The sequence below is a fragment of the Sturnira hondurensis genome, unplaced genomic scaffold (assembly GCF_014824575.4).
Source record: "Sturnira hondurensis isolate 20B ecotype Veracruz unplaced genomic scaffold, ASM1482457v3 Scaffold0016663, whole genome shotgun sequence".
Lineage (NCBI taxonomy): Eukaryota > Metazoa > Chordata > Mammalia > Chiroptera > Phyllostomidae > Sturnira > Sturnira hondurensis.
Window position 1 is genome coordinate 15,716,094 of NW_028089294.1, and position 14,246 is coordinate 15,730,339.

General features: G+C 53.6%; 1 protein-coding gene across 1 annotated transcript in view; it reads left to right on the forward strand.

Annotated features, from left to right (window-relative positions):
• The first annotated feature begins 2,717 nt into the window (after positions 1 to 2,717).
• Positions 2,718 to 14,246, forward strand: part of CIB4 (calcium and integrin binding family member 4) — a 42,247-nt gene continuing 30,718 nt past the window's right edge. Inside the window, exons 1-2 of the mRNA XM_037066760.1 lie at positions 2,718 to 2,766; positions 7,094 to 7,190. Of these exons, the coding sequence (XP_036922655.1) occupies positions 7,158 to 7,190 (33 nt within the window). The 5' untranslated portion in view covers positions 2,718 to 2,766; positions 7,094 to 7,157. The remainder of the gene's footprint in view (positions 2,767 to 7,093; positions 7,191 to 14,246) is intronic.

A 14,246-nucleotide genomic window follows, 5' to 3' on the forward strand; every position in this document is an offset into this window, starting at 1 on the left:
TCATAAATTCTAGCTGGATGCTGTCAGCTTCTGGGCCTGAACGACTCTCCCAGCTTAGCCTGGCTCACTGCCCCTCATCCCTCAGGTCTCCACCCAAGCGGCACCTCCTTGGGGAGCCTCTCCAGCCCCACCCCCTCCGAATCTTTGCTTTACTGTGTTTCTGGCACTTGCCACTATCCAAGGGAGGCTGTCTTTCCTGCGTGGGTTTCCTTCACGCTCTCTCCTCTGCCTACCTCAGTCCAGAGTTGTCTAATGAAGAGCTAAAAGCCCTGGGCTGCAGGGATGTTCTCTACCTTGTTTCCTTTCAGCCGGTGTCCACTGGATATCATAAGCACCTGCTGCCTGTGCTGCACGGCCCCTTGAACCTCCTGTAACAGGAGGACTGAGTGAGACTTGAGGAGGGAGCCACCTCTGGGGGTGTCACCCACAGCTCCCCTGGCTCCCACCCCACGCTGTGGGAATCCCTGGGCCTGCACCTGCGTTCCAGGCTTGGATCCCCCCTTGCCCACCCGCGTGGGGCATCCCGCAGCATCATGGCGCCCCAACAGCTTCTGCCCTCCCCACAGTAAAGGAGTGGTACCCTGCCGGCCTCCCGGGGCTTGGTGTGCAGGGCTAGGGACAGCAGATACGGGTGCACCCGGCGGAGAGAAGCCACTTGATAAAGGATGGCAGGATCTTAGAATGGGCTCAGCAGAAGAGGGGCTTTAATTACTGACTTTTTCTTCCAGCCTTAATGGTAGAAAGTAACAATATCACTTACTTGTACTGAGAACTCATTATGTGCCAGGTACCTTGCTACATAAATCCTTGCATTTTATCTTATAAATCCTTATTTTATCCTTGCATTAATCTTGTAAAGTAGGGATTTACTATTCCCGTTTTATAGATGAGGGGATTGAGGCTTAGAATCGTTTTGCGACTTGCCGGAGGTGAGGAGGCCAGCCCCTATTCTTGACCACATCGTTATAGTAACCACTTCAGTGTCACCACCTGCAGTCAGACTGCCCTTCCAGGGGTCTCACCGCCTCTAAAGAGTCCTAACCGTCCTGCTACGCCATTGATGACATCTGCTCAGTCTCCCTCAGTGTCTGTCTGTGTGGCTCTCGTTTCTAGAGAGCTGGGACCACTTCCACTCATCTCTCCCCAGGGTCAGGCCGGGTTCCTTGGCACTGTAGGTGCCCCACCTGTGTCTGCCAGGTAAGTGAGGGACTGGGGCTCCCGGGTTTCTTCTGCCAGGCTCCAGCTCCGAGAGGACAGATGAAGACAAAGGAACAGCTGATTTCCAGAGATAGGAATCAGCTCAACAGAAAGCCCTCGGGATGCTCACCTAGGAGAGCCTGTGGCAGGGAGAGCCAGGAGGGTCGAAGTGGCACAGTGAGGGTGTCTGCCGCCCTCCCCCGGGGTGGCAGTGGGAGATGGCATCGGGCAGCTCCTCCTGGCCTATGACACTGACGCCGTAGTGACTTCTCTGGCTCTTCGTCTCCACAGGAGAGGAGAGGGAGTGATTCTAGGGTATTGATTCCACGTGTGTTGCGTATTTGGTAGCAACTCTGAGGTGACTAGCCCTAGGGTCCTGCACTGTCCTGGGTGGCTTCTCTACACCCCGACCTTGACCTTGTTACTGTGCTTTATCCATAAAATTCCTTTTTTTAGACCCTCTTCAAATTATCCTAATTCAAATATGCCCTCTGCTCCCGCAGGGACCCTGATGCGTGGGTGGGGGATGCTTTGAGGTCAGGCCTATGCACACTCATTTCTGTGTCTTCAAACTGGGCACAGTGCTTGGGACATGGTTCTAAGAGCAAACATTTAGTGAGCACCTAGTATATGCCAGGCATTGTTAACTGTATTAACCCAAATAATCCGCACAACCATCCCATAATTATCATCCCCATTTTATAATTGAGGAAATTAAGGCACAGAGAGGCTAAGTAACTTGCCCAAGGTCACATGGCTTGGCGTGGGCAGATCTGGGATTCGAACCCAAGCAGTGTGACTCCTGAGCCCACTGGGTGGTGCTCAGCCCTGCTGGTGGGCTGCCTTTCTGTTTGCTGGTTAGGAGGTGGTGTCTACTAGCCCAGGGAACCAAAAGAACCCATGTCTTTGCCCACTCAGGGGCTCAGGTAGAATGGGCAGAAGGTGGAATGTAGGTCACCATGGCAACCACATCACTTGGGCACGCAAACTGGTGAGCCCTTGGGGCAAAGGTTCTGCTGCCAGAAGAGAGAAAGGTGTGGCTGGCATGGGGCAGTGTCTGAGGTACCAGATACACTGGGAGGACCTGGAGGAATACCAGGTGGGTAGTAGGGCTGGAGATTTGGGCACAGGTGGGAGCTTCCTGAGGCAGGTGGGGTGAGCGGGAAAGCGCTTACCTGAAGCTCTAGAGTCAGGGTAGTGGTGGCCCTTGCCTTTGCCATGGCCCAACCCAGTCCTCCCCGCCTGTCTCCTGTCCAGAGCCCAGTTTTCAGTCTCGTCTCTGGTCCCCTCTCCAGGCCTGGGCCCATGCCCCCTTTCCCAAGGCCATCAGAGACAGGGAGGGGGGAAGGGCACTGTTTCCTCAGCGGCCACCCCCTCAGGGAGCTACCAAGGGCTGCGGTGCCTCCATTTCCTGGGCTATGGGATGAGAGCAGGCAGGCATCTTTCCACCCCGGCCCTGAGGTTCCCCACTCCAAGGGAGACCAGGGCGGGGCTGGACGGAGTGGGCAGGTCCCCTCTCTGTGGTTTGTTGCAGGCCCTGACCTTCCTGACCAGGAATGAAATCCTGTGGTGAGTAGAGAGCCCCCCTTCCCCCTCCCCATGAGGTGGGATTTTGCCCCAGCCCTGGTGGGGTCCCTGCTCACAGCCACAGAGCTCCCTAGAGGAGGCTGCACAGGGCAGGCGGAGGCGGACCCCAGCCCCAAGGGTTTGAGGTCATGAGCCCCAGGCCTGGCTGAGTTGAGTGAAACGTCAGCCTGCTGCAGGATCCAAGGCAGGGTTGCTTTATAGACTCATAGAGGTGGACAGGGCCTTCTCGGGATAATGAAGAAAAGGAAGAAGGACTCAGGAGACAGGTCTGAAGCCCGTTTGGACTGTCCACCCGCTGGGTGTCTCTGATGCACTGACTGGATCTCTATCACCCCCTCCCAAGCCCCTCCTCAGTGCGGGCAGGGGCAGACACTGTGAGGGGCGCAGTGGGGGAGCAGCACAGTCCTTGTTGTTGTGCAGGCTTGTGTGTGTGGGGAGGCTCCAGGCCAAGCACACCCATCACAACAGCCCCTCGTGGGATCGCACAGGGAACTGGAGGCACGAGAGATGGGTGAGCACTCAGCCCATGCCAGGTGCTCTAAAAACTGGTTAGGAGGGACTAGGAGCCCACCAAGATGTGAGGCGGGGGGTGCGGGGGGGTGGGATGGGGGAGGCTGGAGAAAGGAGACCGCTCTTGGACGCTCAGGAGTGGAACCCCCTCCCCAGCTGTGATGTCCAGTCTGGAAGCCACACTTCCCGCTCAGAGGACCCGGTAGGCAATGACTTTGCCACAAAAAAGAGACTCCCCAGGCATCAGTGTGGACTAGGGACAGCCAGGACACAGGGAGCTGCGGAGACCGGGGGCAGTCATGGGGCTGCATGGTTTTCCTTTAAAAATGAAAATTCATTTTTTTAAACAGAAAAAATAGGACAAAATTCCAAATGACTCATATCCTATCACCCTACTGAGATTTTCTAAAAAGTAACTCGAGTAAAAATGAAGTAGAATTTTGAAGTGCAATGTGTGCGCATGGCTAGAAAATTCGAATAGCATAGAAATTTCTACACAAAAAAGTGAATGCTTCCCTCCCAGTTTTCCAGGCCTTCTTCCCAGAGTAGCTACCACTTAGCCGGCTTCTCTGTTCACCTTCCAGAAGAATCTTTCACAGAGAGATAGATTCACCTACATATATAACCTTCATATATAAATCTTTCCCCTACATATATAACCTTCAAACATCGCATCTCATTCTTACTGCAGTATCTATTATTATTATTTTTTAAGTTTTCGTCTTGGCTAGTTTTACTTAAAGCACATGAGATCTGCCTCTTTTTTTCTTTTTCTTTTTTTGTGTGTCTCATTCTTCTTTAGTGGCTGTGGAGCATTCCTTCCTATGGAAGAACCATAATGCATTGTACCAGCCCCTATAGTGCACACGTCGGGTGTTTATCGTGTTCGGTTTTACAAATACTGTGCCAGGAAACATTTAGTACAAAGAGCTGATCCAACAGGTCCTCTGTGAGGATACACCATAGAGGTTTCTAGCCATTGAAATGGGGGCTTTTGCAGTCTCCACGCTCTGTCCTGGCATCAGCTCCTGGTCTTCCTGGAACGTCAGATGGTCAGCGGGTGCAGAGGGGACAGGCTTGCTTCCTGGAAACTGAAGGCCAGGGTTCGAGCCTCAGCTCTGCCAGTTCCTGGCTGTGTGACTGGGAGTGAGTTTCTCACCTTTGCTGGGCCTCCGTTTCCACACTTACAAAAACAGCGTGATGTGAGCGTAATGGAACTTGCCCTGGCGTGGTCGACATCAGGACAACTAGAGGATGACATTTGTGTCGGGAGCTAGGGCCGGCCCGGCGCAAGGGTCAGTGCGGAGAGCGCGTCAGTGTTATTTTCCTGGTGCTATCGTCTCCTTTGCGCAAATGCGGAAACTGGCTCCCAGCAACGATTTGCCCAAGTCGCCCAGCTGGGAAGTAGCTGATCAGGGGACTAGAAGCCACGCTTTCAGGCTAAAGACGGCGCTATTTATAGAACACTACAGGCTGACCATGGGGCAAAGGACTACTGATCCCATGCCCAGGTCACTGAGCCCAGGATGGGCCTGGGGGAATGGAAATCGAGGCCTGCGCTGGAGCTGAGCTCTCAGTCCTGCCTGTAGGGTAGAGACACCGATGCTTACAGAATCTGCAGGTGTCTGCGCCCCTCCCCGGCCTTGAGTGGAAATGTCTGGGGGTGGACACGGATCCTTTCACGAGCTCCCTGCATGATTCTAATGAGGGACCCAGTTGAAAGCCACTAAATGACACGGCCTCGGAGGCAAGGGGTGACAGGATGCCAGAGAAAGGGGCAGACACAGCCACAGAATGCCTGAACTGGAGGCGGCCCGCGGGGCGGGGGTCACGGAGACCCATCTCACACAGGGGAAACTGAGGCCTGAGAGGGGATGTGGCAGGTTCAAGGTCGCACCAAGGGTGAGCAGTGGAGCTGGGCCCCTCCTCTCTTGGCCGCAGACAGCCCCTCCCTGTGTCTGGACTAGGTGTGGAAGGAGCCGAAGCCTGGGCTGCATGATTTCTGGCAGGCCGGCCGTGTGAGTTTTTTAAATGACTTTGACTTTGAGTCCATTAGTGATTAATTCGGAGCTCCACTTGGAGCCAGCTGATCCATATTTGGAGGAGGGGAATATTCTGTGGCGGCTGAGTCGCAGCCACGATTCATGTGCGGGCAGCCTACCCATTCCGCGGCCTGGGAAGTCATGAAGTCCCGGCAGGGCCCTCCCGCACAGCACCCCGTCCCCAAAAGGCTCTCCAAGGGGGTGGGGCTACCAGCCTCTCTCCTGGGTGGGCACTAACACTCGAAGAAGAACCTGGTTTAGGGATCAGACCTCACTCCCTCTCTCCCAAGCCGCCTGACCTTGGGCGTGCCCCTTCCTCTGCCCCTCGGTTCCCCATGTATAGAAACGATCACCCCTACGCCTCTCCCGGGGGTTGTTGGGTAGGTTCAGTGAGATAAGATGCTGCAGTGCCCCCAGCAAACAGAGCTGGATAAACAGGAAGAGGGCTTCGGGGGCAGGAGGGGGTCCTCCCATTTCCGCCAGCCATCCTGACGTCTCCCTGCTGCGGGCTTGGGTGCGGGGGGAAGCCAGGGCGTCTGTAGCTCTGCCTTTCTCTCTCACCACCATGTGGCCTCGGGGAAGTTATTTACATGCTTGAGCCTCCATTTCTTCATCTGTAAACTGGAGATAATGGTCCTGTCCTTGCTAGACCAGCATGCAGTTTCCATGAAAAATGTCCCTGAGAGTTGGCAGCGTGTGGCAGGGACTCCCAGCGGGACACTGGGGCAGCGGGAGCAGTCCGCCCTGGGCACCGGCCAAATGGGTACATGGCCTCAGAGAACCCTTAACAAATAATAGAATCTACTGAAAGTCGGCTTGCTCTTGATTATGTCCTCCCACCCGCAATTCTAACAGTAACAGAGATGAAATACTCCTCTGGGCTGGGGCTGGTGATGCCCTCTGCCCCTCCCCTGCAGGATGGCTTGCCTCTGGTCCTTGCTGTCCTTGAGTCCCCCCCACCCCCACCCAGGACTTTGCTGGAGGATGTCTCCCCCCACCCATCTCACACCCTGCTTTTCAGCTCCCTCCCAAACTTGTCACAGTCTTTGGTGGCCCTTACAAGACTGACGTGGAAGGTTCTCCCTGAACTTGGGTGGGAGACCAGAAGAGGTGGCTGCATCCTCTCCTGGCCTGGGACAGAGTTACCACTGGCCCTTTCTTCTCAGTGGTCACACAGTGTTTTACCCTGTGCCTGTCACTCATGAGCAAAACCCCCTGGACCAGGGTGGGGCCTCCAGATAGAGACACTGAATTTAGGATCGGTTAGGACAGCTTCTCCATCCCTGGTCTGCGGAGCCAGCAGGCTGGACCCAGGGCAGCCGCATCATTTGCTGACTGTAGGCAGCTGGGTTCTCACCCTGACTCAGCCACACCCACAGAGGGGCCTCTTTTCTCTGGGCTGAAGGTGAGCCTGGCTTCCCTAAGCAAGGCCCTGCCGGTTTCGCCAGCTAGGGACTAGACTGAGTGACTACAGAAGTCCCTTCCAGCTCTGGCTTCCAATGACTGACACTTGCAGCGTGTGTTCCAGGCTCTAGAGCATGTTTGCTCACTTTCCGTCCTGCCTGGCTCATCTCTGCATCCTCCATGGTGTGCTTGGTACACTGGAGTCCCAAGGATGCTTCTGGAAGAGTGGAAGGACATCTAACTGCCTTTTCATTGTCATTCTGTCCTGAGTCCCTTTCCTTTAAGAGAGTCTGGCCATGGGGGAGGGGGCTTTCTGGTTTCTGCTCCCCATCCCATCCCATCTTTCTTCTCAGCATCCATGATACCTTCCTGAAGCTCTGCCCGCCTGGGAAGCACTACAAGGAGGCGACCCTGACCATGGACCAGGTCAGCTCCCTGCCGGCGCTGAGGGTGAGTCTAGGATGGTGGGGTGGCTGGGGGTGGTGGTGTGGACACCTGCAGATGGGCTGCAAATGCTGGTCTCCGAGTCCTCACATGTGGGGTGGGTGGGGTGGTGGATGTGGCTGGAGTATCCGCGAGCTCGCTAGGGTTCCTCGGGCCCCAGCAGGCTGAGCTCGCCTGAGCTGTCAGTGCCCCCACTGCTAACCTTTTAGGGACCATCCCCGAGCCTTTGTCCCTGTTGTGAAAAGGCCTTGCTCTCACCTCCGGGAGAGCCCAGAGGTGCCCAGTGAAAGGGCTCTCTAATCACTCCTGAGATTTTAATTAAAATTTGTTCAATGCATAGAGAGGCAGTGTCAGGTTAACAAATCATGGTGGCGTCAGGCTTCCCGGTTTTTCATTTGGATCTCGGCAGAAAAATGCTTTGAATTTGTCAGTGTGCAGCAGAACCCGTCTTCGTTTCTGTCTGGGACAAGACACACTGAGAGCTGTGGGCACTCCTGGAATTGGGCCAGGGGCCTGGAGCGGAAGGCGCTCTGAGGGGGAGGCCGCATGGGTGGAGGGCCGCCCGATCAACGAGGGCTGCAGAGTGACAGGTCTTGCTCTAGGTCAGAGACAGAGAAAGAAACAGGGCTGAGGCTTGACACGGAGGGAGGAAGAGAGAAGACAAAGGAATGGGAAGGAAGGTGGAGGGTGGCGAGGTGGCTGGGGTTTTGGAGTGAAGCCCTCAAAAGGTGGAATAGTTGATAATGTACCTGTGCCAGGTACAGAAGGGGGGCTCTGTCCCTCTGATCCCTCCTACTCACATGCACACCCCTTCCGTCCCCCCACGCCCCCACATGCCCTCACACACACACACACATACATGGGCGCAAACACGCATACACACAGTGGCTAGGACTTCTCTCACACCTGGACGCTCCACTTAGGGACCCGAGAGGCAGCCCAGAGAGGCAAGGGCAAATGGGTGGGGACGATGTCACTGGCCAGTCCCCGGATGTCTGAATGTGAAGCCTAGAAAGAAACTGGAGACCAGCCACTCTGATGTCTGTCAAAGGCTCTCCACCTCGGGCTTGCCTGTTGAATCTCTGGGGCCTGGAGAGGGGACCCACCTGCCCACCTGATGGCAGAGCTTGGGCCCGGCGCTCAAGACCGACCGCCAGGCTGGGCTCTCCACTTCTGATCGGAGCAGGTGGGCAGGATGACCTCGGGTGGTCTGGGTCTGCTTGGCTGCGGACAGACTCGCCCTTTGGCAGCCGGGCAGGGGGGTGGTGCAGCAGCAAGGTCAGGCTGCTGTGAAGCCCACGCCCACAGGGTGGGCTCAGGTCTGGGCCACCTCTGGAGCGCCAGGCTCCTGGGAGCTTACTCATTGGGAAGTGGCTGGAAACTGAGAGGGGGGGTCTTGGGATAAGGTTATGTATTTCATCTTTCTGAATGGTGATTATTTTATTTTGTCATACAAATAAAAACCAGGTAATTATTTTAAAAACCCCAAAACCCGGAAAACAGAAACAAGCCAAAATTCAATAAAAATCCTCAGGGGATCCACCGCAAAGGATCACTGTCATGGCCATCTTGCCTTATTTCCTTCTGTATTTTTTTCTGTGCAGATGTGTTCATTGGGACCACATTGACTATTTTTGTGGGGTTGTGGGTTTTTTTTTTTAATGTTGGTTACTTTGTTGCTTTTTCAACTGGTTCTGAACAACCAGAACCATCTCATGAATTGAGGACACTGAGCCATTGTCACATCTAGAGAGAACGAGGGGACAGGGCATGGGGTCGGGTGCAGGAGAGCTAGGTTTGAACTCACTTGCTAGCTGTGTGGTCTTAGGCAAGTTGCTTCACAAGAGGAACGACTGGGGGTCGGGGAAAGAGAATAGACCCCAACCAAAGAAAACTAGGGGGCGGGGTGTGACACGCTTGTTTTCCTGCAGGCGAAAGGCTGTCCTTGAAAAGGGACAGGCCTTGCTCCAGGTCCTTCCAGGCAAACAGCTGGGTTCAAGGACAGTTTCTTGACAACACAGGGAGATACTTTCTAATCACCCAAACTACGTGCTAAACGAATGAACTTCCTGTCACTGAAGGGCACCAAGTGAGGCCAACCAAGCAGTTAGGTGGCATGTTCTGGCACACACTTAGGTATCAAAAGGAGAACAGGCCATGTGTGAGGGTGCCCTCCTCACCCCCCCTTGTCCGTGGTCTGGACCTGGGGCTTGGTCCTCCTTTCTTTTGTGTCGTCTGTCACACTGTGTCCCAGACTTCCGACTTTCTTAGTCAGTGAAGTTCACCCCCACCCCAGACCGATCCTTTTTTTGAGGAAGAACTAGCTAGAGATGTCAACTTTCCATTTTTCCAAGTAAGGACATTAACGAATACTTCAACCACGATCACCACTATTTTATTGTTAAAAAATGTTTATTTTAGGACAAAAAAGGTAAGAAGGATCTAATCCCAGAAGCAAGAACAGTTCTTTCCATACATATCCCTTCTTGTCCTTATTTCTCTCCCTTTGTTTTTGGTGTCAGGCATTTTTCCACTAACCATCACTAGTCCTCACGTGAACTTTTGCGGGTTTAGATCTAGGACTAAAATGCGCGTGTCTTTCCAATCCTGGATGAAGCAGAAAACTCGCTTCCCAAAATGAGCAAGGAGAGGCTTGCTGGGCAGTGGGGGCTTGAGCATCCCGCGTCCCCTGAGGCCCCAAGGACGAGAGCTGTGTGACTCACAGGGCCCAGAACACGTCTCAGGAAAGGTCTTTGAGATGGCTGCCCCGGCGGGTTCAGGGGCTGCTGTCGCCAGGCTCAGGGTCTTGAGTGGCCTGGGAAGAAAGTTCTGTTTTCTTAACTTGGTTTCGCTCATGGAAAAAGCAGGTTGGTTAATATTGGGAAGGGTCTGCCCTCCAGCAGAGAGCTGGGGAGACGGGGAGACGGTGGCCTGGGTAGCGGAGGGTAGTGGGAAGAGCCTGCTGACCGTGCCCTCCCTTTCCCACTCAGGAGGGCTCTGTTTTCTTTTTGTCTGCTGCTCTGTTTGGTGTATTTAAAAGGGAATTAGCTCAGTGTTTCTGTTCTCGTAAATAACAATCTTGCTTTCTGTAAACACGGATGAGTAGTGGTGTGGTGTGACCTGGGTTTCTAATTTCCGGGCTTGGGACTGTGGGTGGCAGGACCTGTGGGAAGATTTCAGGGTCTCAGATGGGCTCTGCTGGAAGTGTGTGCACTGAATGGGCCATGGAGCTCCTCTGGCCTCTTCCCTGCCTTCCCCTCTGGGGTACCTGCAGGTGGGTGGTCTATGCCCAGCTCCTCCTCCCCTCCCCCTCACCTACTATATTCTATCCAGGCATCAACTCTAAAAACATGGAGTGATTTGGAAACCTGCCTGAGGTGTCAGGAGGCCTTCCAGGTATGGCTCCTGAGGTTTCAGCTCCATGTTGGGTTCCGTGTACCCCCAGTTTTCTGAGCCTTTCTAGAGCCTGCTTACAGGCCGGGCCTCTCTGCTTAGAACAGCTTGCAAAGAACTCACTGCTGAGGATTTCAGCCACGAGAAGTCCTTATATTTATTTAGTCTCTTGAGAAATCACCAAAGTAGGAGGGGCAGGGATGGGAGTACATTTTAAAATTATTATTATCATTATTATTTTCGATTGTAAATAAAAATTATTTATGCACACCAAGAGTCAAGTGGCCACGTATGGGTTAGCCTCACCTTTCTTCTCTGCAGGCAACCATTTTCAGCTCTTAGCTCATTCTTGCTATTTGCCTATGTATCGCTAAAGAGCACACTTGTATTGCCCCTTCTCGATGTCTCAGCCTTGGACTTCCCCTTAGAGAAGAAGTCTAGCTCACCCCCGACCCCATGCTCATTCTACACACCATTCCCTCCCGCTGCCCTCCCAACATAGTTATGTAATAATTTTGGTCAGATTAATATGCGTTGCTACATTATTATGACTGTATGCCCTACTCAGAGCTGAGCCGGGAGATAGACTATGGTTAGTTTTCCCTTTCTGCACAATTTCTGTTGTTGTTGCCTTTCCTGGTGTAACCATCATTTTTGCTCAATTCCCTACGTTATCATTAAGCCGACACCAACCCCCTGCCAACTGTCTGAATCTCCTTTATGGGCACCCAGGAGTAACACATTGTTCATACATTCCATGTTCTTGGCAAGTTTTCTCTCGGGGCCTTCAGGCCCACTTGAATTGGGGCCCGGCAGCCCGCCGAGCCTGGTACAGGTTGTCATTCTGGAATCTCCTTCCACCGCCGTCCAGATTATTCTCACTGCTGCTTCCATCTGCCATCTCTCGTCTTCCCCTCCTCCCGTTTACTCTCCTGCTGTGGTGGAGCACAGCCTTTAGCAGCTTCCCCATAAAGGGTGCATGCGTGGAGGTAGATGCTTCGACGCCTTATAGATCCGAAAATGCCTTATTCTCCCCTTGTTCTTAATGGAGAGTTTACAGGGAGTTGAATTATAACTGGGACGTCAATTTTCTTCAGAATTTGGAAAGCATTACTCTTTTGCTTGTTAGCTTTCACTGTTGTTATTGAGAAGTTCCCTGATCTTTTTCATGACCCCCTTTTTTTCCTGGAAACTTGTAGGGTCTTTGCTTTGGCTCCCACTATTCTGAAATCACCAACAACACGAGTTAGTGTGGCTCCTACTCTCCGTGCACTGGCACGCAGAGGGCCCGTTTGGTGGAGCTATCCTTCAGTTCAAGGACGTCCAGTTTCCATGCATTCTTTCTTTCATAACTTCTCCCCTCTGTTTCCTTGTTCTCCCTGTCTGGAACTCTGATACCCCGGTGTTGCACAACCTGTGATGGTCTTCTACTTTGCATCTTCTTCTCTGTTAATTTTTATCTTCGTCTCTTGGCTCTTCTTCTCGGGAACTTTCTTCAACTTCATCTCCAACTCTAATTTAGTTAGTCACTTCTGCCATCATGCTTTTGATTTCTAAAATATCAATTTTATCCTCTGTTTATTCCTGTTTTTAAATAGTGTCCCTTCCTTTGCCTGGGAGGTGGTATTTTCTCTGATCTTGTCTCCCAGGTGCTTTTCCCCACTAGCTGGTTGGGTCTCCTTCGTCCTTCGATCAGAAGCCTTCCTTGGCTCTCTGGTTATTGTCTGCTCATCCTGAGAGTGGGGTGTGGTCACTAAAAAGTTGTTTTCCCAGCTCAAGTCCCTGGGTGGAGTTTATTGGAAGGAGCTGTCCTCAAGGGTGAACCAAGGGGCCATTTCATGAGGATGCTGCAGAGAAGACGGAGCAAAGTCCTGGCTGCCAGTATTCTGGAGCCGAGTCGGGAAAGAGGGCCCAGGTGTCTCCGACATCAGCGTGCAGGTGAATGCCCCCAGAGCAGACCGCCTCTGTTACCTTCATTCCAGAGAGCAACTTTCCAATCTGCTGCAGGGGCAGAGGAGGGACAATCGCCCCACAGATGCGGAGTGTCGGCGAGGTCCAGGACTCCAGCTGCTTTTCCAGACTTTCAGCCTCTGACCTCCTTTCCCATGACCTCTGACCTCTATTCCAGGTGCAACCTGGTGCTTCCAGTTCCAGAGCCTGTGGAGGGTTCGAGGTGTAGAATGGGTTAGTTCTCCCCACTGTGGGTGCAGGGACCTGCTCTCTCGTGTCTGCTGGGTCAGTCCCTGCTCAGCCATCTGCTTCCCTTGTGTGTTACTGTGTGACTGTCGCTGTCCTCTCATGTTCTCTCTCTCTTTGTAGGTCAAGTCCCTAAAGACTCCCTTTACCTGAGTTTTACTGAGTGTCAGAAAAAAACAGAAATAGAGGCGAGGGTTTAACCTGTCATCTTTACGGAGGAACCACACCCGCATTTCCGATGCTCAGGAAAACCTCCCCAAACGCCTGCTCCTGCTCGCCGCCGTCTCAGAGCCCCCCACACAGAGAGGGGCTGCCCCGGACTTCCCTGTGGTGCCTTCCACGCTCAGCTTCCCGAACGCTTTGCTTGGCTGCGTCCTCAGAGCCTTGCTCCCTGCTGACCAGTCCCCACACTGCGCTCCAGCCTAGCCAGGCTCGAAGCTCCTGAGAGCTCCTCCTTCCCTGGGGGCCCTTGGGAAATGTTGCCTCTTGTCCTGTTCATTATCAGAAGGAAATTTCCAGGGATAAGAGACATTTTTGGGGGGTCTCATGAATAGGGGTTCTCACACCTGGTTCTCATTCATTCACCCCGTAAGTAGTTACTATTCACTTCCAATGCATTGTGCCCTGGTGGAGGTTTTGGGGGCTTAAAAGGCCTTTTCTTAGGAGATTCAGGGTTGAAAACAAACAGGGTAATCACAAGCCTTGGGGCTTTACAGAGTTTATTCTTGGCCCCAGTGCTTGGCACTGGGGCCCCGAGAGGCTTACCCAGGCCACCTGGTGGGCACGGCTCCTCCTAGAAAGACACCTTTGTCATGCTCTGCCAGCGTCTTCTCCCCACTTTTTAAGATGCTGGGTGGCAAGTCTGGGAACAGCACCCCTCCTCGAAGGGCCCAGAAGGACCTCGCTAGTGCTGTACTGCAGCTGAGCCAGGCCAGCACTTGGCGGTCGGACACCTACGTGGACTCTCCCAGCAGCCCTTGGCCGAGTTATTATCTGAGTTGACAGCTGGGAAAGCAGAGGGTCAAAGCAGGTAAAGCAGTCCGGGCAGTGAAAACTCTGCTGTTGTAAGTGACGGTCCTGCTTCATCTTGGAGAGCCCTGGGCTGGAAGGGGTCCCAGAGGCCTTTGGGCCCCTTCTCTGTGGGTGAGGCCACACCCGGAGAGGCTCTGGGTCCTCCTGTCCATCTGAGAGGAGGTTGTGGTGGGAAGGGGGCGGCACCTGGACTCCGGGCGTCTTCCTGTGCATCTTCTGATTGGTTTTGTCAGAACCTGTTCATGCCACCTCCTCACTGCACCTCCCAAGAGTGGGCAGGTTCTTACAGATGAAGAAACTGAGGCCCAATGACAGGATGTGACCACACAAAGTCACAGGGCCCATCAGAGGCTGACCGAGGATGGAGCCCAAGCTTCCCTCTGCAGCCTGGGGTCTTTCCACTTCCAGCACGTCCCGAGGGAGCTCTGAAGTTTGATCCCT